Below are 23840 nucleotides of genomic sequence, written 5' to 3' on the forward strand. Positions count from 1 at the left end.
GGTAGCTGTGGTCCCCAAACTGGCTTTGAGCACCACAAAATGCCCCGAATGGTGCCTCAACACACCCCACAGCAAGAGCACAAGGCTCAGCTTTCCATGCGGGGCCAAACTCCAACCCCACTACCCAGAGAGGGGGCAAGAGAGAGCCCTGGGGAGGGGATGTTGTGTGGGGACCCTGCCCCGAGTGAGCTTGTGCTGACCCACCACCCAAAGCCACTTTTCTGATACAGAGGGCTGAGCACCAGCTTGGGGCTGGGCATTTTTGGGGTGCTGCTGAGTGACCCCAAGCAGGTGCTGGGTCCAGAGTGGTCGCGGTGACGTCACCCCCCGGGTCCTTGCTCCAGCACATTCCTGAAGCAGCAGGCACCCAACCAAAATAGCCTTCCGAGCTCATACGCGTGGGACATACGTTTTATTTATAGCCGGGGGAGGCACCCTGTTAACCCTTCTTGCACTAGGCCTATGGAGAGTGTGGCTGGACAGGGAACCTGCGCAGAACAGCCCCAGCCCCTCCTTGGTCCTTGTCACCCAAGAGTGGGACAAGGTCCCCAGGCCATCCTGGGGTGCTGCAGGCTCTGAGTGTCTCCTCAGCCTCCACTTTGGCCTAACAGTACTTTGAGGACCACAAAGTCCAGCCCGGCTCCCCAAACAAGGAATACCACAGTTCATTCCAGGATCCCAAAAACAGCTTCCCACCTCCTGGACAGGTGTTTGGGCAGGGCAGGGACCCCTGGGGCCACACACAAACCTATGCAAGCTAAAGGGGACATTCTGATGAAGGGGGGGGCTGTGCTGGGGGACCCTCTCAAGGGTCCTTGTTTGGGCAGCACCCCCTCCTCCCAGGCCCCCCGGCACACCTGGTGGCCCCAGCCCTGCCCAAGCCAAGCTGTTTTGGCTGGCATCAGCTGGCAGAGCCCCAGCGCCTCTGTCCCTAGAGAACCTGACAGAGGGGACCACAGTACCACCGGGTGACTCAGCAGCAGCTCAGGCCTGCCTGAACCCAAGCCTTCCGACCCCCATCCCAGCTGTAATGCAGATGCTGAGCGGTGCTAGGGCTCTCCCGTGCCAGCACTGGCATGGCAAAGGCTTGGGCTTGGTCACAGCAGCATCCTCAACTGCCCTGGCTCTGGGAGGCACTCCTGCCTGCTCCCCGCCACCCCCTGCCACCTGGAGGGCCGGCAAAGATCTGAGCCCCACGGCCATGCAGGTGGGCAGAGGCTCCATGTCACACATCCAGGCTGCCCCCCCCAAGCTCCCCATCCCTGGAGCCCTCCTGGCCACCTAGTCACAGCATAATTCAGCAGCTTCCCGGAGGGTGCGCACTGCCTGGCGGAGCCTGCCTTTAAAAGGGAAGGTATTTCCAGATGGGGTTGTTTCATCCCAGCGCAGGGGGGAGGATGGATGGAAGGAAGGGGGGGCTTGTGGGGGGCGGGGGGGAGAAGATGGAAAAACAGACAGCATCCTTTCTCCTCCTGGCCCTGCTCCAAGCACACCCTGCGCATCCCTGAGCCCCGCATGTGTGCCCTGCCTGCCCTGCGAGTGCGGGCAGGGTGACATGCCAGCTCTTAGCTGGGATGCAGAAGGGCAGGTGGGTCCCACACCAGCATGGGGGACCCAAAGGGGTCTGGGCCAGCACAGTGCCAGATGCACTGTTCAGCCATCCCTTCCCATGACTCCATCTTGCTGTCTCCCTGGGTGGGGGAGGATGGGCCCCCAGGGTGGTGTGTCCAGCTCAGCACACTGCTCTGATGCTTCAGGTAGGGCTGCAGTGATGGAATCCCCTCCTGCAAGACCTGGCGAGCCCTTGTCCCCATCCCTGTCCCACAGAGCAGGGAGGTGCAGGGCTGGGATGCCCCAGGGAAGGGAAATGCTTTCCTGAGCACTGCGCTAGGAGGGGAAGCGCTCAGAGGGGTTAACCAAGAGCATCCTCCTGACCCCTCTCTGGGACAAACTGTTTGAAGTGGCCTTTCCTCAGCTGCCATGACAGCCTTCCGGGATGTCTCTGTGCAGGCAGGGGCCCCATGTCTGGCAGGGGGAGGACAGATGCCTTGGACATTCTGCAGCCTCTTAGGAAAGCCACGTCTGCATGCAGGACCTGGCGGCACGGGAAGCAGGGGGCAAGGAGCAGGAGCCGGGGACACTGCCAAAGTCCCATCCAGGGACATGGCCCCAGACACTCTGTGCCAGCTGAGTCCCCAGGGCTTGTGAAAAGTGGAGAACAGTGGTGTAGGGACGCAGTGCAGAGAGACAGCACGAGGGATGCTGCCTCCCTCCATGCCCAGCCCTGTTCAGCCTCCCCGCAGCTCCATCCCAGGCCAGGCTGACCCAGACCGACGGAGCCTGGGAAGCAGCTCCCGAGCCCCCGCGCTGGCCCAGCCCCAGCTCCCATTTGGCCATAGGATGAGGCTGTTGCCGGGAAGGCACTGAGAGCTGGAATGTCAAACAACTCCCTCTGGTCATGACATCTCCCTGAGCAAAGCCAGCTGCATCCTGCAGCCGTTCCTCCTCCCCAGCCCTCCCTCCTTGCTGCTCCCCCAGGATTTAAGCCACGCGGGGAGCTGGGCACAGCCTCCTCGAGCTGTGGGTATCTCAGGGCTTGGAGCTGGGCAGGATGCGGGGATGGGTTGCCAGCCCCTCCTTGGCCTCATAACCTGCCACCGGAGCCCTCGCGCCCACATCACGCCTGGCCCTGGCTCTGGGGTGAGTGAAGGGATGGGAATGAAGTAGTGAGGGTGTCCATCCCTCCTCCCGCCTGGCCCACGGCCGTCTCCCTCCGTCCCACTCCTTTTACAGCCATGAGCCTTCCAGGCGCCTTTACCCTAAGAGGGAAGGACCGTGCGGCCCATTCCCCAGCGCTGACAGACCCAGGCTTTGTGCTATTGTCTAAATAAGAGTTAGTTCTCCTTCCCTGCCTGGACTGTGGCCCAGCCTGGTCTGCCAGGATCCCGGGAGCTGGTGGGTGCCCTGCAGGCTGCAGGCCCCTGCCCACTGCTCACCCTAGCTGCTGCCATGTCTTTGCCCGCCCCAGGGCTCAGGGCCGGCAATGTGGGCTTGCAGCCCATCTGACTGCCCACGGTCCCCATCCCTGTGTCCTCAGGTGATGGAGATGCTGGAGATGATGGCCTGTCTCCAAGTGGCACAGGGATGTTGGGAGTGCCTGGCTGTCCTGTGGCCTGTGTGGATTCTGGGAGTGTCCAGCTATCCCCTGTAACACGTATAGACACTGAGGGGTGTTTGCTTGCTCCTCTGGGTCTATGTAGGTCCTCAGGTTGAGTTGTTGCCTCCATGGTCCACGAGAATGCCACAGTGGCATGTAGATAATGGAGAAGACCAGCTACCTCCATGTCCCTGCAGATGCTCAAGGCATATGCCTGCCCCTATCACTCATCTCAAGCCAGCCCTGTGATCTGTGGGGATGCTGGGGGTGTTCACCTGTCCTCGCAGCCCGTGGGCAGGCTGGGGATATCTGCAGGGATGCTGGGGGTGCCCAGCTGCCCTTGCAGTCCACGTGGATGTGGGGATGGCTGGCCTTATGGTCCATGAGGATGCTGAGGTGTCCATCTGCCCTCCCACAGGCCTCGATAGCATCACTCATGCCACTGAGATGAGGTAGTGCTTACCCACTGCATCACTGGCCGCTCATGTAAGGCACAGTAGCCATTCGCTCAGCCTCCAGCAATGCCCAGGCAGTGATTTCACTTTCCCATGCTCAGACACGTGGGCTGGGTTGTGGGGGGGACCACCTTCACTGCTCCCTCTGCAGCAGTACGGGTGCCATCTCTGTGCTCATCCTGGCAGGGCTGGCAGGGAGGGGGCCCAGGCAGCCTGGCAGGCAGCAGAAGGGGGTGGCACTTCCTTGGAGCTCTGTCTGTGTTTACAGGCTCCGTCCTGCACCATCTCTCTCTTAACCCTTTCCAGCGGGGCTCAGCTGCAAGCTGCCCATCCACAGAGCCACCAGCCGCCCTAGAGAATGCTTGCCGGAGCAAATTCTGCACAGCACCTCGGGCTGCCAGGGGGTGTGGACAGGGTCACGGTGCCCTGCTCCCACTGGTCCTGCCCATGCCGGGCACCCCTGGGCACACATGTGAGCCCAGCAGTGAGGTGCATGCATCCCCGGGAGGAGGTGGTGGGGTGTAGCAGGGCTGCCTGGGCCTCCCTGCTGCATCTGGGGGTCCATGGGGCAGAGAGGGATGGGGACAGGAGCAATGCCTTCCCAGGAGCACAGTGACAGGGTAGGGGGCAGCCATGGCAGGTGCTGTGCAGCCCCGGACATCCAGCAAGGGGTGAGTCAGAGCCCACCCAGAAATAGCCATCAGGAGCTTTTTCTGGCAGCCCCGCTGCTCCGGGAATAGCTGCAGCATGCCAAAGAGCTGCCCTTTGCTCGCGCCTGTGGGGCTGGGCGAGAGCCACACCCAGCCCTGCTGCTCACCCCCAGCTCCTGCTCCGGCCACCCCATATTGGGCACCCCATACTCCTGTACCCACCCCTCATGGGACCCACTTGCCCCAGGCACCAGTGTCCTATGGGCACCCCCCCACTCTGGGCAGCCACCAGCTTGGGGGGCCATGGGCTCTAGGAACACATGCTGCACAGGTCCTCAGATGTCCCCCGGGCATATCCTGGGGACAACCCGCCAGTATACCCAGCCCTGAACTGGGTGCCTGCAGCAGTGGGGGGTGATGCTGACAGGAGGAACTGGGAGACGGCTGCCTGGCACCCATGTCCCTTTGGCAGGAGTGTGCAGGGCAGGGGGTGCACATGGTCCAGCTCCATGCCATGGTGCTGGGTGCCTGCTCCCAGCTACGTCCTGTTTTGGCAGGGTACTGGCCCTGTGTTTTGCTGTGGTGGCTGTGGTTGACATGGAGACCCTTCAGCTGTCTGCTCACAGGGTGCCAGGAGGTGGGGGTGCTCATTCCCTTTGGGGGGAGGGGGAGGCAGGTGCTGGTGTCTGGGAGCATAAATCCAGGGCTGTCATGAGCTCACAGCATGGCAGGTCCCAGGGTCAGGGGCAGCAGGACCACTTGTTTCCAGTCCCCAAGACATGGACAAGGTCCCTGACTAACATGGTACTCATGCTGGTGACTCAAGAGCTGGAAATCCAGCTGGCACTAAGCACCTAGGCCCCAAGCACTGCTCACAGGCTACCACGTCCCTCCTAAGGCCACACACTCATCACCGGGAAGACACAGGATGACGCTGGACAATGATGCATGGGCACTCATGGAAATCTACAGTCTCACTGCCATACCCAGCCCATGCAGGGGACCCAGCCAAGGGCAGAAGCCACTTCGATCTGTGCGAGGTCCTGGGGTCTCATCCCCCATGTATTTCCAGGCCATGGCCCCGCAGGGGCTGGCAGGCAGCTGGGGTGCTGCCCTACCACTGTGCCAGCTCCCAGAACCCCTGTCACTCAGGCACATTGATCTCCATCATGGTACCAAGGGCTAGTCCCTTGTTTTCTGTGGGCCCATAGACCCCTTCTGTGCCAAGGCAGGAGAGTAGCAATGGTGGGGGTCCTGCAACCTGGCTTACACTGGTGACTCATCCCGAAGGCACCCAGCCTTTGAGAAGCGTGCGTGTTCCCCTATGCACTTGTACTCCTGGGCAGTACAGGGACAGCTGCAGGCAGTTCAAGCCCTGTTTCGGGTTGGCCCCTACTCACTCGATGCCCAGAGTTGGGGCGATCATCCTTGGGAAGCCTGTTCCACCCCAGATGCTCCTGGCTGTGCCCAGCTTTCACCCACCCAGCCCCCAGCTCTGCCCTGGCTTGGGCAGTCGCCGGGTTTGCTTGGCCCCGGAGCAGGATGCGGGGTGCAGGGTACGAGGTGCAGGGTGCGGGGTACAGGATAAGGGGTGCGGGGTACACGGAGCAGGGTGCGGATCGCGGGGTGCAGGGTACATGGAGCGGGGTGCAGGGTGCGGCGGAGCGCGCGCTGCCGGGCCGCCTGGGCGCATTCCTCCGCGCCAGCAGGGGGCGCGCGGGGCGCGGCGGCGGGGCGGGGCATGGCGGCCATGCAGGTACCGGGCGGGCGCGGGGTGCGGGTCGGGCCATGCCCGGGGGGGTCCCCGGGGTTCCTGGCCCGGGTGGGGTGGTGCCGGCGCTGTCCAGTGACGGCGGTGCCCGCAGGCGGCGGCGCAGGGCTCGAAGCAGGCTGCGCAGGCGGCGGCGCAGGAGCTGGTGAAGTTCGTGAACCGGAGCCCCTCGCCCTACCACGGTGAGACGCTGCCGGGCCTGCCCGCCCCCCCTGCCCCTTCCCCGCTCGGCGCGGCCCCTTTGACGGCTCTTCCCCCCGCGCAGTGGTGGCCGAGTGCCGCAGCCGGCTGCTGCAGGCCGGGTTCCAGGAGCTGAAGGAAACGGAGCACTGGGAGGTGCGGCCCGCGCAGAAGGTGGGTCCGGCCGGGGCAGGGCGGCGGGGCGGGAGGGTGAACGGCCCTCACCACCCGCGCCTGCCCCCAGTATTTCGTCACCAGGAACTACTCCACCCTCATCGCCTTCGCCGTCGGCGGCCAGTTCCAGCCCGGGAATGGGTTCAGCCTGCTGGGGGCCCACACCGACAGCCCCTGCCTCAGGGTAAGGCTGGGCAGGCCGGGTGGCTTCCCCGGCCCCGGGGCCATCTCTGGTGCCTTCCAGTTTCACTCCCCAAGCAAAAGACACCCCCACTTCCCCTGTGCCCCACAGCGCCAGTGCTGGGTCCTTACACTTCCTGCTTCTGCTACCCAGAGCAGCCCATGCTGGCCCCCTGAATGGCTCCACCTGCTGTTACAGCCTCTGTGTCCCCTGTCCCACCAAGCACCTCACAGCACCCTGTGCTGACAGGGTCAGCCGTGAGACTCCGGGTGTGTTCTGCCCAGTTTCCACCAATTACCCAGTCCCTGGGGCTTTGTGGTGCTGGCAGTGATGCCTCTGCTCTCGCCCAGGTGAAGCGACGCTCTAAGCGGGGGCAGGTGGGCATGGTGCAGGTTGGTGTCGAGACCTATGGAGGGGGCATCTGGAACACCTGGTTCGACCGTGACCTCACTGTGGCGGGGAGGGTGATCGTAAAGGTGAGCCTGATTTGGGGCAGACACGGTGAGCTAGCTGTGTGCCCCCCAGCTCTGGGTCTATGTCTTCCACCCAGAGTGGGACCTGCTGCAACCTCAGCCCTATGGGCCTGGCCACAGCAGTTCTTCCTTGTGTTTCAGGACCCGGCCACAGGGCGCCTGGAGCAGCGGCTGATACATGTGGAACGGCCTGTCCTCCGCATTCCCCACCTGGCCATCCATCTGCAGCGCAACATCAATGAGAACTTCGGGCCAAACACCGAGCACCACCTGTAAGGCCTGGCTTGTCCCTGACCCCTAGCCAGCCCTTCAGAGGGCTGGGACCCAGCTGGAGCAGTACCCAGCTTCAGCTCTCTCCCTCTGGCAGTCACTTATCACTGTGGGGAGGTCTGCAGTGGCTTTTCTTAGCCCCGTAGTGTCCCCCTAGGAGATGCTTCCAAGCCTGGGACTTGGGAAGGGACACTGGGGTGTCCTGAGGTGGCACAATAGATCTGTGCTTGAAATGTGTGTCCTTTTTCTGTTCGGCATGGCAATTGCTCCCTGGATGAGCAAGGCAAGCGCTCCAGGAAGGGCTGGTTATGTATGCCCCATGCAGGAATGGTGAGCAAAGCCCTGGAAGCTAATGGCACCATCTCCCCACAGGGTTCCCATTCTGGCCACTGCTGTGCAGGAGGAGCTGGAAAAGGAGGTGGTCATGGAGGCCACACCTTGTGACGCTGCAGCCCAGGTGAGCCAGGTGCCAAGGACTAGCAGGTGTGCTGGGACTTCACATTTGTCACCTTTGATTTCCAGTCTTCAGGGACCTGCCAGCACTTCCCCTTCTCCCCAGGGACTGTTGGTAGCCTTCAGATCTGCTGCAGAGCTGTGTACGTGACAGATCTGCTTGGCCATCTCTCTGTTCCCACTTTGATCTGCAGCCACCATAGGCAAGGGAGTGCAGCCTCCATAAAGCTCTCACCGTCTCCCTAGGGAGGCAGGACAGGGAGGGGCGATTGCAGAGGGGGCAGAGAGCCCCTTGCTGTGCCCTGTGAATGGCCCTGCTGTCCTGTGTTAGGTGGGGACTTGAACATGGGATTTGTTAGTAGGAGGGAGAACGTGCCAACGTGAGTGGGGTGTGGGACGGCTCTGCCGGGGGGAACAGAGTTTCCCCTGCCATCCACTACCTACCCTGCCTGCAGCTCTGCTTTCTTCCCAGGCAGAGAGGCACAGTCCTGTCCTGCTTTCCCTGATCTGCCCCCAGCTGGGGGTGAAACCAGAGCAGATTGTGGAGCTGGAACTGTGTCTGGCAGATACACAGCAAGCGGTGAGTAAGGGCAGGAGCCTCTCACTGCCCACACACAGCCTGTGGGCTGGCTCTGCACAGGTTTGACCTGGCATGCTTCCTCTGCCTGGGGCATGCCAGGGCTGGGAGCCAAGTGGAGTGAGAGGAGACAGCTCCTGAGGGGCAGAGACAAGGGGACTGGGATGGACCCAGTGAAAGGTACTTTTTGGTGACCTGGAGCCTGTGCCCTGTTCCTCCTGTCTCTCTGCCTGCAGACGCTGGGTGGTGCCTTCAATGAGTTTATCTTCTCCCCACGCCTGGACAACCTGCACAGCTGCTACTGCGCGCTACAGGTGAGCAGGAGGGGGAGAGAAGCCTGGAGGCCACAGCATGGCTCCCGCGCACCCCAACGCAGCTTAGCGTGGCCATGGGCTGGCCTGAAGCTCTGAAGGGAGGCCTGTTCCTATGGGGTGGGTCTGGCTTGGAGGATCTGGGGTTGGGTCGGCGCTACCCCTTTTACTGTGTGTGTGGAGTTCCCAGCATCTCCCAGGGGTAACTCCTGCTCTTGCTGGGCAATGTGTGTGCCTGCAACTCCCTTCCTTGGTGCTTTGGGCTCCTGGGGAAGTTCCTGCTGGCTCAGTGCTGAGCTTTCCAGAGTGGGGTGGCCCTCAAACTGCTGTCCCTTCTGCTCTAACCCTGCAGGCCTTGATTGACTCGTGCGCGGCGACCTCCTCCCTCTCCCAGGAGCCCAACGTGCGTCTCATCGCACTCTATGACAACGAGGAGGTGAGTGAGGGGCACAGCCCTGGAGTGGCTGGCACAGGCAGGGGCTCCATGCTCTTCACTGTCCCCAGCCATGCCTAGCAGGAGAAAGATCTGAGGCCCCACCAGGGCAAGAAGGGGTTTGCTTACACCCCCCATGAAGTATGGCCGAAGCGGAGAGTGGGAAGCACTGATGTGGTTGGAAGCTGCTCTAGTGTCTTTGGGGAGTTCCCTGTCATTCAGCTGGCTCCTGGAGTGCTGGGGGGTTGCGCCACGTGGGTTGTGCTGATGGTGGTCCCTGGCAGGTAGGGTCAGAGAGTGCGCAGGGGGCGGAGTCCTTGCTGACAGAGCTGGTGCTGCGCCGGATCTCGGCTTCGCCGCAAAACCTGACAGCCTTCGAGGAGGCCGTGGCCAAGTCCTACATGATCAGTGCTGATATGGCCCATGCTGTGCACCCGAACTACGTGTGAGTAGCCTAAGCAGTGCCTCAGGCCAGGGCAGCCTGTACTGCCGGCTGCCGGGACGTATCCCCACCCTTCCCCAGGGAGCACAGACAGGACAGTCCTTGTGGCAGGGAGGGAGGGCTGTAAGCATGAAAACCCTGCTTCCCTTTTGCAGGGATAAGCATGAGGAGAATCATCGTCCAGCCTTCCACAAGGTGAGGGTAGCCCTCTGCTTTGGGCTGGGATGGGTGCTGTCCATCTGTCCTGCAGCGCTGTGAAATGCCCAACCACTCCCTGGAACACAGTCCTGGGGTGCAACTCAACAACACTCAATTGGGAGACGTTTGTCTCACAGCATGATTTGGCTGTGCCGCACATCTTGTTTTAATCACTTAGGGCCACAGCCTTAGCCCTGGAGCCCTTCCCTGCTCTGAGCTGGGGCTTTCACCATCCCTGCGGATTGCCCAGGGAGGGGAGGGTGGACTGGTGGTTGGGTGCAGGATGGCACTGCCTGGGCATGGATGTTTCCAGAGCAATTGACTGTCCCCAGTGCCAATCGTGGGCCTGTGGTACCTTCCATTGTGCAGGGCCCTGTCATCAAAGTGAACAGCAACCAGCGCTACGCCTCCACGGCTGTCACTGAAGCTGTCATCCGGGACATCGCTGCTCGTGTGGGTGTCCCTCTGCAGGTGAGCGGGGCTGGGTGAGCCTTCTGTGAACGTTACCAGCTTGGGCTGCAGCCCTGCCCCTGGGTTCAGGAGAGGGGGCCTATGCCAGTCCCCCCACACCTAAGTCACCATGTCTGTTTCTGCTGGGGTCTGTGCTGTTCTGGGGCTCCAGCTGCGGGGCTGCCTCGGGAAGCAGGCTCAGGAACAAGAGGGAAGGGCCTGGCCTGAGCATGTCGTATCTTGGAGGGGATTATGCACCCTGGCTTGGAGACGGTGCTGCTTTCCTGTGCCAGGTTGCCTCCCTTCAGGCCTGGGAGCCCATGTGGGAGGCTGTGGGGCAGCGTGGGGAGCTGCTGACCCCATGTCCCCATGCAGGAGTTCATGGTGCGCAATGACACACCCTGCGGCACCACCATCGGCCCCATTCTGGCCTCCCGACTCGGGCTGCGTGTGCTGGACATCGGCTGCCCGCAGCTGGCTATGCATTCCATCCGGGAGATGTGCTGCACCTCAGGGGTTCTCCAGAGCATCACCCTCTTCAAGGTGAGCCCTGTGTCCCCCATCCTGCATTAAAAAACCCCCTCCCTGCTGCACCACATCTCCCTCATCCCTGTGTCCCCATCCAGCCCCTGTCTTGGGGCTGAGCACAGCCATCCTGCCAGGCTCTCCACCCCTGTGGAGCAGCGCAGGTACCAGCTGAATCTGGAGGTGTCCCCCTCGCATCACAGCCTTCCCTGGTGACTGCGATCCCCCAATGGTTCCTATGGCAACCAGTGTTAGCCTTGAGTCAGTGATGGGTTACTATAGCAACACGGTCCTGCTCTCTGAGAGTAGCTGCTTGCTATGATGCTGCCTGCGTAACCCAAGAGGCAGCCGCTGCCTGCCCCCGCAGACCGTCCCCCACCCCACACCACCCTTCCCAGCCCACCCTGAGGGCTTCTCTCCTTCCAGGGCTTCTTCGAGCTCCTGCCAGCAGTCAGCAGCAGCCTGGTGGTCGACTGAGCACAGCAGGAGGGAGTGGCAGTGGGTTCAGCGCTGGGGCCATTAAAGCCATCTCTCTCTCACAGCGAGTGGTCCATGAGTGTGGCTGGGGACAGGAGTGACAGACCTGGGACCCCCTGGGGACTCCCATGGCTCCTGCCTGGGGCCAAGAGCAGCTGTGTTGGGTGGGGGGTGCCAGGGCTCCCAGCTAACAGGCAGCACATGCCTCTGCCCCCGCCAGGGAGAGCCAGGGGAGGATGTCCCCTGCCTCCTGAAGCGCTTGCACTTCCTGTCTGCAGGGGCACTGGGTGGGCTGAGCCTGCCCTGGCCAGGGCATGCTGTCAGGTCCTGCCCGGTGCCTGAAGCTGCTGCTGGGACCCAGCCTGGGCTGGGGGGTCCCTGCCCGAAGGGGCTCGGGGGTCAGGTCAGGGTCTCCCTGCTCCCCTCCTGCCCTTTCCGGGGCGATGCTGCCGGGCGGGGGTGTGAGGGTGTGGGCCGGTGCTCGCTGCTCATTGGGCTCAGGGGTGTGGCCCATGTGGGAGCCAGCGGGGCTGGGTGGGGGCGGGCAGTGATTGGGTCACGCCGCTGGCGCTGTGGCACTCCCCCTGGGGGCGGGGCTCACCTCCAGAGGGGCTGTGATTGGCGTGGTGCTCGGCCCTCTCCCCCGGGGTGCGACGTAATTGGCCTAGCTCGATAGCGGCGGGGCGTGAGCCCGACGTTGGGGGGAAAGAAGTCTGGGTCTTTGATTGGCTGTAGGGCAGGGGGCGTGGCGCGGCGGCAGCGAACCCTGCGCCATTGGCGGGGAGGTGGCGATGGGCGGGGCGCGCGGCGCGGCGGGGCGCGGGTTGGCGGCGGTGGCGGGGGCGCGGCCGGCGGGTGCGCCATGGTGCGGCCGTGAGCGGAGCATGGGGCGGCGGCTGCTCCGGGCGCTCCTCTGCCTCCTCCTCCTGGCCTGCCGCGGGCTGCTGCGGGATGGCAGCGCCTCCGCTACCGCCACCGCCGCGCATGGTGAGACCAGGGTCTCGGGTAGGGCGGTGCCCCGGGCTGCGCGGGGGAGCGGTTCTCGGGGAGCGGCAGGACAGGGTCTCCGCGGCCGGTGCTGTTACTGCAGCCGCGGATGCTGTCAAGGCGCGCAGCGGCAGGCCTGGTCCCCGGTGGAGAGCGGGAGAAGGCAGCCTGGTACCGGCACCGCGGGTGCGTCACGGGCACCGGGGGCGCCTCTCTCCTGGGGCTGCCAGGCTGGTGGTGGGACTGGCCCCGGGGCACCCTCCAGCTGGAGAGTTGCGGCAGCCCCGGCCCCGGTTGGACAGGACGGGAATAGGGCGGCGTTCACTCAGAGACTCTGCCCAGGGTAGAGCCGGTGCCCGGGAGTGCCGCAGGGATGGGGGCCGGGGTAACGACTCTGAGTGTCGGCTCCCCCCGGGACCCCGGTGCACTTTAGCTGCGTACCGCCGGTAAGCGCGGCCCGGCGCGGAATGCGAGGGCAGGCCGGTCGGTGCACCTGCTCTCCACCAGCTCGGCCCGTACGGCCCCTGCCTGGGGCTCTCAGGGCCCCGGTTCCGCTGCCGGTAGCAGAGCTGCAGCCCCCCCCGCACGGACGGCCCCGGTGGCCGCTGACTCACTACGGGGCGCCCGGGGCTGTTGCGTTCTTCGGCCTCCGGTGGTCCCGGAAGCGCCGGGACGGGCCCGGCCGCACCAAGGATGCCCCGCCGTCTCCGGGAGCAGACGGAGACGGTGCCAGAACGGCTGCGGCCGAGCTCCGTCCTGCCCTGAGGAGCCTCCCGGGCCCGGCGCCACCGCCCCTCCCGGCGGCACGGGGCGTCCCGGCGGGAGGCGGCTGCGGCCGGTTCAGCACCGCGGACAGCGCCCGCCCGGTCCCGCCGCTCCGGCCCGGCCTCCCCCGGGAGTCACCGCTCGACAGCGGGTACTGTGCCCCGCACTTGCCCTGGCCCCTGCCCGGGAGGAGCGGGCCCCTGCGTGCCCGGGTTTCGAGGACCCTCATCCCCACTCGCCCCCTTCCCCCGCGGCGGGCTCGGCGGGCCCCTCCCTCCCCTCCCCCCGGTTGTTTTCTCGTTCCTTCCTCGCCATCCGGGGCTGAGTCATCGCCTGCTGCCGTCTTGCTGCTGACGGTCTTGGACCGAGACGGGGGGCGGAGAGGAAGGGGAAGCCGGCCCCTGCCCAAGTGCTGCCCCCTGAAGGGGGTGGTGAGACACCCCCCCTGCTGCACGTGTGCTTTGGGGACCCCCTCACAGGCAGAGTGGGTTCCTCATGTCACTGGGTGTAGGGCTGTGTCCCTGCCTCATAGTGTCACATGTGGGAGGGCAACAGACATGTTCTTGCACATCTCTGCCCCCTCAGCCTTCCCTTCCTAACTGCTGGCACCTCAAAAAACTCCAGGCCTTCCTCCACTCCCCAGCACCTATCTTGGCTTTGAGGGGGGGAGAAGGCTGGCACCGAGGCCCTGCCCTGAGCTACCAGGCTGTGCCCCCCACCATTGTCACCACACTGCACACCCGTGGCACTTTCCTGAAGAGTCGAGGTCATGAGCAGCTGGTCATGAGCAAAACCAGTTGGAGTCCCCCTTGGCCGCTGTGCTGACTGGCTGGCCTGTCTGTTTGTCTGTCTGTCCCAGGCTGCCTGTTTGACCGGAGACTGTGCTCCCCCCAGGAGGTGTGTGTGCAGGGTGAGTACTGGGGGTGTAGGGATCCCTTCTTTGTTCCCAGGAGGGTGTGGAGGGTGCAGAGCTGCCCTGCAGGGGAACTTTGGCTGCAATGTGGGGGGGCATGGCAGGCGAAAGGTGAGACTGTGCCTGGAGACCCTCACGCTGGGTTGTTCATCCCTCTGGCACTGCTGCCTCCCCTCTCTTGCAGATGGACTGTTTGGGCAGTGCCAGGTGGGCTCCATGCAGGACAGACCCTACTTCCAGGTCACCTCTCCCGTGCTCCAGCGCCTGCAGGATGTCTTGCGGCATCTCATGGCACAAGGTGAATGGGGGAGCATGGGGAGAGTGACTGTGGCCTGACGGAGAGGGGGTGTCAGGCAACATTACCTAGTGGCACTAGGACTACCTGTAGTTCTGCTGGCCCAGAGGCCAGGGTGGGCTGTGGATGGGTCCAGCTGATTCCAGCCAAACCCAGGCCATGGGACACAGGGTCAGGACACCACCGTGGTCTCTGTGTGCTTGCTCCGTGGTCCCCACGCCTCATCCATGTCTCACAGCCCCCTCCTGTGGCAGGGCTCTCGTGGCAGGACAGCATCACCCAGTATGTGATCTCGCAGGAGATGGAGCGCATCCCCCGCCTCCACCCACCCCCCACGCTGGAGCTGGCAGCCAGGGACAGGTAGGGCAGCGCCAGCCACCAGCTTGTGAGTAGAGCCTGGCAGGGCAGCAAGGGCCTGGCACCCCAAATGGGGTCTGGGGCAGGGACCTTCACCTTACCCAGGTGAATCACTGCAGCACTGTTTGCTTCCAAGGTTCCTGCCCCTACGCAACTCCCCCCGACGAGCCCCACTCCCCGTGGACCCCGGCCTGCCAGCGGCTCAGCATCTGGGGCAGCCACCACCACTGCTGCCCTCCCCTCTGGTGCAGCGGTACCTGGAGCACCTCCTGCTGCCCCCCACATCCCAGCTGGGTTACGAGGAGGCTCTGCTCAACCCCTACTCCTACCACAAGGTAAGCCATGGGGGCGAGCCCCCTTCTCCTGGGCAGAAAGGTAGAAATAGGCAGGGGCCTGCTGCACTCCCCGCACCCTCCTTCTGCCGGTGCTGGGGTGCCCCCTCAGCTCTGGGTGCCCTGCCATGGGGTGGTGGCAGGGGCCCTGTGGCATTTGATCGTTTGACCATGGTGGCTCTGTGTTTCGGTTGTAGTTCGGCTACCAGGACGGCGCTCACCAGCTCCCCAGCAGCTCAGCCAGACAGAGCCCTGAGACCTCCTCGCTACTGGGCCGGGTCCCTGCCCAGACCCTTTTTGGGGCCAGTCCTGTGCCCTCCTATGGCGGGCAGCCAGGAACGGATGGGGGGCATCTCTTCCAGGACTTGGGCATCCTTTCCCTGCCCAGAGAGAAAGCCAGCCGCCCAGATCCTGCCAGCACCAGGCTCCAGCACAGCTTGCAGCTCCCCAGTGACTACAGGAACATGGAGGAGAGGGAGCAGCCAGCACCCCTGCCTGCCCAGCCACCCTCTGCACAGACGGGTACCCTATCCTCCAGCCAGGCACCAGCCCTCATCCCTATCCTGTCTGACAGCCACTGTTCCTTGTGGCTCAGACTCTCCTCCCTCCTTCCCTCCCTCCCCTTTTGCTTCGGACCCATGGGCAGTGTATCCCCCCAACCCCACCTGCCTGGGCAACTGCCTCGCTGGCCCATGATCCCCAGGCAGATGCAGAGCATCCAACCTGATGCTGCATCCTCTTGCAGATGCTGCCCTGAAAAGACTAGCCTCCCTCCTGGCCAGCTATGGGCTGGGGCTGCCGGAGCTGAGCCCCCAGCAGCTGAGCAGCCTCTCCACCCTCCTCCAGCTGCTCCAGAGCTCTGGTGAGCAGGGTGCAGGGACTGGCAGCAGTGGGTGCCAGCATGCCCTGTTTCAGGGCAGGGGGTGTTTCCTCTTGGGACAGGTGCTGCAGGACCTCTGTCTCTCTCCATCCCAGGTGTTGCTGGCCCTGAAGTGCCCACAATGAAACGGGTGGGTTTGCAGCAGGGTGGTGCTGGAGGAGGTGCCATGCCACAGGTGGGATGTTGGGGAAGGGGAAGGCAGTCCCCCAGGACTCTCCTCAAAGGTCCCAGCTCCTCCCTTCCCCTCTCTGCAGGTGACGGAGGGGGATATGCTGCACGGAGAGAAGCCAGTGCTCCCTTCCTCCACAGTGCCACCCCCCAAAATCCCAGCCAGCAGCTCCCCAGGGGATGGGCTGAGGGGCAGGGCAGTGTCCTCGCCAGCCCCCCGAGTGGAGGCACAGAGGGGACACAGTGGGGACGTGCTCAGCCCTGGGAAGCCAATTGTGGTGCAGAAGAAGAGCTACACGGAGGCAAAGGATGGTGGGGCGCAGCATGGCACACAGCCACCAGACGAGTATGGCTACATCATCACAGACCAGAAGTGAGAACTGGGGATCGGATGGGGGGGATGTGGAGGGTCTGTATCTCTCCTTCACAAGCTGTCATGGCTCCATATGCTCGGGTGAACCTGTTTAGGTCTCTGTTAGGGTCAGGTCTCTGGTGGGGTCAGCTCCCCATCCTCTCTCCATTCACAGCCCTTGTCCCACCCCAAAGCCTTCTTCTCTCAGCCCACACCAAGGCCAGAGCTCGTTGCCACAGGACGGGAGGCTGGGACAGGCTCAACCAAGTGTGTGTGCACAACTGCCTCTATGCATGCTCGTGTGCAAGGGGCAGGGGGGTCAGATCACCCCCATCACTACACATCCACATGCTCTTAGCTCCTGCCCACCCTGACACTGCTCCAAGCCAGCACAGCTCTTGCTGCACATGTGGGACTCCCTGAGCCTGCCTGTCCCCCTTCCCCAGCTGCAGGGAGCATGGGCTCTCCCATCGTCCCCACCACCCACTCCTCACCCTGCCGCTGTCCCCACAGGCCCCTGGGGCTGGCTGCTGGCGTGCGGCTGCTGGAGCTCCTTGCCAAGCACCTCCACCTCTCCACAGCCACCTTCATCAACATCAGGTGAGGGCAGGGAGCTGTGGGATGCTGCTGTCACAGCCCTGGCTGTGCACAGCCACCCTGGGGTGGGAACCAGGAGGAGCTGGGCTGTGGTGGGGATGGGGAGGGGGTCTGTACTTCCTGGTCTCACACTGTGTACCCCCCTCCCCGGCAGTGTCGTGGGCTCTGCGCTCACTTTCCGCATCCGGCAGAACCCCCAGAACCTCTCGCTGGTGGACGTGGCCAACCAGGCTGGTGAGTTGGCCAGGGGTCGTCCTGGTCCTGCTCCTCTCTTCCTTGCCCGGTTGCGGGGTGCCCCTTGCCAGGGACTGGGAAGAGGGGACTCCCACCATGCATCCCAGTGCCCTTGGCTTCACTGGGGAGCCGGTGTGGGGTTGGCAGCTGTCAGGAGTACCCTGTCTCTGTCTCTGGAGGGGTCTCTTGGATGGAGGGGACACATACCCCTGACCATCTCTCTTCCATCCACAGAGCACGTCAAGGCAGAGCTGGAGGCAGAGCTGGGCCTGAAGATCGTGCAGACAGGAGTGGGAGAGGTAGGAGTGAGCATGCCCGTCCCTTGGGGCTGGGGCAGCCAGGCACAAGGTGGAAGGGGTGCTGCCACCAGGAATGAGCCAGGAATTGTGCTGTACCTCAATCCTGGGGCATGGGGGTCTTCATGAATGAGTGTCCCCATGGGGCAGCTGGGAAGCAGAGGGCTCTGGACAGCAATTGGGCTGGTGTGTTGGAGACAAACTGGGATTATCTGGGATGGACCGGAACAGGGCCATCCCAGTGACCCCCTTCCACCCAGCAGCATCACGCTGGCCAGCCACCTGCACCACCAGGGCACTCAGCTCCTTCCAAAACAAAAGGTCTGCAGGATTTGAAGGCAGTCTGGGAGGGTGTCCTGGAGGCTTTTCCCTGCTCCATCCAAGACCAGGGGGCTGCAGGCTGCACCCATCAGGGTTCATCCTCACATTCGCCTCCTTCCAGCCTGTGCACCCCATCTTAGCTGTGGTCTGGGCACCCCAGTGCTGGGCTGTGCACAGAGCACCCCAGAGACCGCAGCTAGGCAGGCAAAATGCCATCGTGCCCTCAGAGAATGGCAAAGCAGCTGAAGGCAGGGATGGAGCAGGAGCCATCTGCTTGGAGAGGGGAACCCCCTCCCTGTGCTCCTCTGGGGACCATCAGGAACAGTCCCCTGGCTGGAGATGGGGGGGCCAATCCCAGCTCTTGTGTTTGCAGCCTGGGGAAGTGGGGAAGTGGTGCAGAACATCCCCGGCGCTGGGTCCCTGTTTCCCACCCTCCTGTCTGTGGCGGTAGCTGTGGGCAGGGAGGAAGGAAGGGGGGACCTTGGAGGAGGAGAAGACCACAGAGAAGGGGTGGCCTGGCCACTGAGGCAACCTGTCTCCATCAGCAACATGTGGAGTGTTGCTATGGCGATGCCTTTTGATGTGGCAAGTGGCAGGAGATGGGAGAGATGGCAGAGATGACGGAGCTGGAGCTCAGAGGAGGCTGAGGCAGCTTTGTGAGCCCTCTTCTACATGGACCTCCCTAGTCCAGACCAGATTGTGCATTTCATCCATTCCTCCCACCCAGGTTCTCAACTTGGTGGGACTAGTGCAAGATTTAGGGGAGGAGGGGTGTAGAGAGGCAAGGAGACAGCAGAGCTCAAGTAAGCCTTGTGAGGGAGGTCCCATCTGTCCCCCCCAAGCTCTGCTGGCACCTCCAGACCTTCTAATACCTCCAGGGCTGCAAGCTGGCTGCAGGGCCCCCCAGTCGGGCAGCAGCCACGGGCCCCAGCCATTGGGGCTGGCGAGACTGGGGGGGCAGGTGGCAGTGGGGATTCCTGGGGCAGGGGCATCCCCAGGCGATGATGATGATGATGATGATGATGTAAGTGATAACACAGTGTTTACTTGATAACCTCATCAGGCTCCTAGCCAATGGGAGGCCACGGCAGTGAGGTAATGCTGGGCTCTATCACCTCATTGGGCACAGGGTATTTGGTGGTGGTGGTGCCCCAGCATCCCTGTGCCGCCCTAGGACCTGGCTGGCGGCGAAGGCAACATCCTGACCACCAGCTGCTCGGGGGGGCTCAGCCTTAACGGGGGGTCTCAGCCTGCAAGGCCTCAGCACCTTCCTGTCCCAGTATGGGACTAGCATGGATTTGGCTGGCCTGCCCAGCTGCGAGGAAGGAGCCCTGGAGGCACTGCTTGCAAGGTGGCAGGGGCTGCTCTGTGGCCCAGCTGCGGACACTGACGGGGAGGACCTGTCTCACAGCTAGCGCAGCCGGGATGGGACCAGCCCTCTGGCAGTACTGGCACATCCCCCTGTGTCCTGCTATGGTACAGCGGCCACAAGGGAGAGCCAAGCCCTGTTTGAGGAGGTCTCCCGGGAGCAAGGATTGGTGCCCTGGCCCCAGTGCTACAGTGGCCAGTCCTTTGCCATTAACTCCATGGGCTGAATCCAGCTCTCACTGACCTCCAGCTAGGCAGGAGCTCATTGAACCCAAGCTCCACAGGGCTACTGCCCACCTTGGAGTGGGGCAGCCTGGGCTGCGGCTGTCCTGGGGAGCAGCCCTGGGTGCAGGGGAGCAGGAGGTTGCTGCTGCCTGGGCTTGGCCAGGCTCTGTCCCCTCCTGCACCCTCAGGGACACCAATGTGAGCAACACCCCATGTGACATGCAGGTGGGTGTACCGAGCCTTACCCCAGTGACACCCAGTATCCCAGTGACACCAGCTCTGCCCCAGCCAAGGCTGCTGGGAGAATCAGTGCAGTACAGATGCCCTTGCTCTGGTTTAGCCCCCAAATGTGGTGCAGAATGGGTTCTTTACACCCCCAGCCCCATGCAGATTCCCCCTGCTAACCCTTGCTTTGCTCTGCCCCCAGCGAAATGAGGCTGCTGCCTACTCACGCCCATCCCACTTCAGGGACGGCTTCCACTCAGTGCTGCTGACCTTTATTGCGCTGGCCTGTGTGGCGGGCATCGCCATTGCAGCCGCTGCAGCCTTCTGCCTCAGACGCCATGCCAAGCAGCGGGAGAAGGAGCGCCTGGCTGCCCTGGGGCCCGAGGGTGCTGCTGACACAACCTTTGAGTACCAGGTAGGACCCCACGGGATGCGGGACACTGCAGGATGTGCTGCTGCTGCATAGGGGTGCACAGGGCTGCCCCCAGCAGTGCTGCAGGGGAGGGACAGGGCTCTTGCTGGGGTCCCCCAGGAGCTGTGCCGCCAGCACATGGCTGCCAAGTCACTCTTCGGCCGTGCTGAGGCACCGGTAGCGCCGGCGGAGACCTCGCGGGTCAGCAGTGTCTCGTCCCAGTTCAGCGATGCCCCGCAGCCCAGCCCCAGCTCCCACAGCAGCACACCCTCCTGGTGCGAGGAGCCCGTCCAGTCCAACATGGACATCTCCACTGGACACATGATCCTGGTGAGGTGCCCTGGAGCGATGAGCCCCCCTCCCCAAGCCCCTGTGTGTTCCCCCAGCTGCCAGGCTGACCCACCCCCCTTCTGCCCCAGGCCTACATGGAGGACCATCTCCGCAACCGGGACCGGCTGGCCAAGGAGTGGCAGGCTCTCTGCGCCTACCAGGCTGAGCCCAGCATCTGCTCCATTGCCCAGAGCGAAGCCAACCTGAAGAAGAACCGCAACCCTGACTACGTGCCCTGTGAGCATCCCAGCTGCCCTGCCCTGGGGACCAGTTCCCAGGACTGTGGCAGGCAGATGGGAGGGACGCAGGGATGCTTGTGGCCAAGGTACTAATTTGTCCCCATCTCCCCTGGGTGCTTACCACCTCCCCTGGCCTCTGTTTCCCCAGATGACCATGTGCGGATCAAGCTGAAAGCTGAGAGCAACCCATCCCGCAGTGACTTCATCAATGCCAGCCCGATCGTGAGTGATCTCCAGGGGCTTCTGCCCTGCCACTCCGCTTCAGGATGTGCTCAGCCCAGGCGAGGCTCCTGCTTTGGGACGTAGCAGGACCAAGCTCACATCCCTGTGTGCTACAGATGTGAGCAATGGGCTTGCCCCATTGCTCAATGTCGCTAAAATCTATTTCCCTCCTGGCTGCAGCACCCAAAGCTCCCTGCCCAGCACTCTTCCCACCCCTGGAGTATCCCCCGCTGTGTCCCTGACCCCTGGCAGGAGAGTGCACAGTCTGACACCCCCTTTCCTCCTCCAGATTGAGCATGACCCACGTATGCCGGCATACATCGCAACACAGGGGCCACTGTCCCACACCATCGCAGACTTCTGGCAGGTGAGTGTCACCTGCCTGTACCAGCCTGTCAGGGTCCCTCTGGGTGCTCCCTGACGGATGGGTCACAGCAGCTCAGCCACCCTCCTGCCTGTGCTGTCACCCAGTGGTGACACCCACCGTGCCTTGCCCGCAGATGGTGTGGGAGCATGGCTGCACTGTCATCGTCATGCTGAGCCCGCTGGCTGAGGACAGCGTCAAGCAGTGTGACCGCTACTGGCCAGATGAAGGCTCCTCTCTCTACCACATTTACGAGGCAAGTGTGGCCAGTAGCCTGGGGCAAGGAGCACCCTCCAGCTCCTGTTCCCCCAAGCACAGCCCCCTGCACAGTGCTGATGCTCACCGGTGTCCTCTGTCGGGCAGGTGAACCTGGTGTCGGAGCACATCTGGTGCGAGGACTTCCTGGTGCGCAGCTTCTACCTGAAAAACGTGCAGTCGCAGGAGACCCGCACCCTGACACAGTTCCACTTCCTCAGCTGGCCGGCCGAGGGCATCCCCACCACCACCCGGCCCCTCCTCGACTTCCGCAGGTGAGTGCCCACCCGGCACCGTGCCAGCCCCTGGGCAACCAGCAGTGGCCCCAGCCACAGGGGACTGATGAGCAAGGGCATGGGTGCTGGTGTGATGAGTGTCAGGGCTGTGGCATGGACTGCCTGGGGGGCACATGGGGCTGCCGTGCATGGGGATGAGCAGAACCACCAGGGATGAAGCTTGAGGTTACCAGGGCTCCTGGCCTCCATGGGAAGGGTGGGAAGGTGCTCTTCCCAGGAGCTGGGGTGGGGTCTAGCACCACCTGGCACCCATCCCTCAGTTATGGGTACAAGAAGAAACCCACAGAACAAGCCTTGAAGAGCCATGGCCCGTTGCTCCCCGTACCCTAGAGCCAGCAGTGGGTCCCCTGCTAGCCCAGGGAGAGGGCTGGGGTTCTGGGACTGTTCCTTGGGGGTTTGCAGGCAGCACCTGCTGGGCTCTTGGGATCCCTGGGTGTTGGTGGGCTCCTGCTGGGAGCTGGCTGGTCACTGTCCCCATGCCATGTGGAGCCGGGGACCCTGCTTAGGGCAGCGGGGATGTCCCTGAGCACGTTGTCCTACTTTCCACCCTGCTCATGCTCTTTCTATCTCTCTGTCTGTCTCTGTCTCTCTCTCGCAGCTGCCGGCGTCATTTTTGTGATTTGCAGCTAGTAATCTGGCTCCAGTTGCATAGTCACAAAAGTGATCGTTGGCAGCCGTGCCTGCTGCATGGAGCATGCCGGGAGCCCCGCCGGCGCCTGGCCCGCAGCTTCATGCCCCACTGGACCAGAGCTGCTCCCTCTGGGAGTCCTGCCGCTGCTCCCCTCCCCGAGCTGGGCACCCGAGGAGTCAGGCTTCTCCTAGCCCTGGCCCCTTTTCACCTGTGGTCCCTGTCCCATGCCTGGCACTGCTGGGGAGGCAGGAGCAGCCATGAGGCAGACCCATAGGGCCACATGATGGGGTGCTCGCTGTCTCCCCAGCTCAGTGCAGCGAGGGGCACCCAGAGCAGCCTTGTCCCCAGCATGGCAGGGCACTGACCTGCTCCCTCTTGTCCTTGCAGGAAGGTGAACAAGTGCTACCGGGGTCGCTCCTGCCCTATTATTGTGCACTGCAGGTACTGCTGGGGATGCGGGGGGGGGTACAGGCTGGGGGGTACGGGTGGAGTGGTGGCTGCAAGGCTGGGACCTGTGGGCCAGAACCAGCCCCTGGAGATCCTGGTCCAAGCACCTGTGTCTTGCAGTGACGGTGCTGGCAGGACTGGGACGTACATCCTTGTTGATATGGTCCTCAACCGTATGGCCAAAGGTAGGTGCAGGGCAGCACAGCTTGTGCCCTGTCTACAGGGGGGAGGGGGGGTGTGCTCGGCCCACGGACACCCTCTTAATGCCTTTTTCCCCTTCTGCTCCAGGGGTGAAGGAGATAGACATAGCTGCTACACTGGAGCACATCCGAGACCAGCGACCCGGCATGGTGCAGACCAAGGTACTCCCCAAACTGGGGATCCTATCCTGCCCTGAGTCCCCACAGCACCCAGGGCTGGGCTGGCGTGGACCCTCATGGCCCCTCCTCTGATCCCCAGGACCAATTTGAGTTCGCATTGACAGCTGTGGCTGAGGAAGTAAACGCCATCCTGAAGGCACTGCCGCAGTGATGGCAAGGAGCCCTCCCCTCTCGTCTTTCCCCCATGCCCCCTGGCTTTGCGTGCTCTCTTAGCCCTGCCCGAGGGGCTGTTCTCCCTGTAAAATGCTATCTGTGCTACTGGCTCTGTTCCTGCCCCTGCCTCCCCCCTAAATCCCCCTGCCCCTCTCCCCAGGGACACATGGCTCAGCCCCTCTCTGTGCAAACCATGGAACCCTGTCACACCTGCTGCCACTGCAGAGGGGACTGGGCTCATGGCCCCTACTCAAGAGGGGACCAGGTGTTGCTGCAAGGAGTTGGCTGTAGGCCCCCCCAGCCACTCTCCTTCACCCCAGCTTTGCAGTCCTGCATCAGCCACCTCCCTCTCTGCACAAGAGGGACAGGACCAGGCAGGGGTCCCCTACAGAAGGGGGGGGGCGCACTGGGTACAGGGGGGCCTGGCCCAGCCCTGGGTCCCCTCTGTGTGCTCCCTGCCTTGTCACTTGAGCAGAAGAGAGATTTCTAGAGAAATATAATTTTGTATCTTGATGTGAATAAAGTTCTCGTGTCGCATTCATGCAGCTGCAGCCAGGCCTGGCCTCTGACTGTGTATGAAGGGGGTGGGGTGCACATCAGGGCCCTGAGGGTGCTGCTG

General features: G+C 63.3%; 2 protein-coding genes across 3 annotated transcripts; both read left to right on the forward strand.

The window, feature by feature from the left end:
- Positions 1-5986: 5986 nt before the first annotated feature.
- DNPEP (aspartyl aminopeptidase) lies at positions 5987-11245 on the forward strand. Its single transcript, XM_082056688.1, has 15 exons — positions 5987-6018; positions 6128-6215; positions 6299-6387; positions 6458-6571; positions 6919-7044; positions 7183-7313; positions 7684-7768; positions 8237-8344; positions 8578-8655; positions 9005-9088; positions 9370-9530; positions 9683-9722; positions 10095-10196; positions 10551-10718; positions 11127-11245. The coding sequence occupies exons 1-15, from the start codon at positions 6004-6006 to the stop codon at positions 11175-11177; spliced, it is 1440 nt and encodes a 479-aa protein (XP_081912814.1). The 5' UTR covers positions 5987-6003; the 3' UTR covers positions 11178-11245.
- A 797-nt stretch (positions 11246-12042) lies between these two features.
- PTPRN (protein tyrosine phosphatase receptor type N) lies at positions 12043-23758 on the forward strand. Of its 2 annotated transcripts, none has more exons than XM_082056675.1 (23): positions 12043-12164; positions 13789-13839; positions 14027-14140; positions 14392-14497; positions 14631-14829; positions 15024-15348; positions 15572-15688; positions 15802-15881; positions 15961-16247; positions 16740-16826; positions 16978-17057; positions 17292-17356; positions 19695-19907; positions 20025-20234; positions 20324-20471; positions 20622-20695; positions 20985-21062; positions 21196-21315; positions 21423-21589; positions 22629-22682; positions 22809-22873; positions 22977-23050; positions 23148-23758. In XM_082056675.1, the coding sequence occupies exons 1-23, from the start codon at positions 12062-12064 to the stop codon at positions 23217-23219; spliced, it is 2889 nt and encodes a 962-aa protein (XP_081912801.1). In that variant the 5' UTR covers positions 12043-12061; the 3' UTR covers positions 23220-23758. The 2 variants fall into 2 exon arrangements, with proteins under 2 accessions (XP_081912801.1, XP_081912802.1); XM_082056676.1 differs by having other exon boundaries at positions 20127-20234.
- Positions 23759-23840: the final 82 nt, after the last annotated feature.

This window comes from Streptopelia decaocto, assembly GCF_964273445.1.
Source record: "Streptopelia decaocto genome assembly, chromosome: 6".
NCBI classification, from domain to species: Eukaryota; Metazoa; Chordata; class Aves; order Columbiformes; family Columbidae; genus Streptopelia; species Streptopelia decaocto.

Coding starts and splice junctions, on each gene's coding strand:
- DNPEP (XM_082056688.1), top strand. Junction 7,045..7,182: donor CGGGGAGGGTGATCGTAAAG/GTGAGCCTGATT, acceptor CTTGTGTTTCAG/GACCCGGCCACAGGGCGCCT. Junction 9,089..9,369: donor CACTCTATGACAACGAGGAG/GTGAGTGAGGGG, acceptor GGTCCCTGGCAG/GTAGGGTCAGAGAGTGCGCA.
- PTPRN (XM_082056675.1), top strand. CDS start 12,062: ATGGGGCGGCGGCTGCTCCGGGCGCTCCTCTGCCTCCTCCTCCTGGCC. Junction 15,882..15,960: donor GAGGAGGTGCCATGCCACAG/GTGGGATGTTGG, acceptor CCCTCTCTGCAG/GTGACGGAGGGGGATATGCT. Junction 22,874..22,976: donor CCTCAACCGTATGGCCAAAG/GTAGGTGCAGGG, acceptor CTTCTGCTCCAG/GGGTGAAGGAGATAGACATA.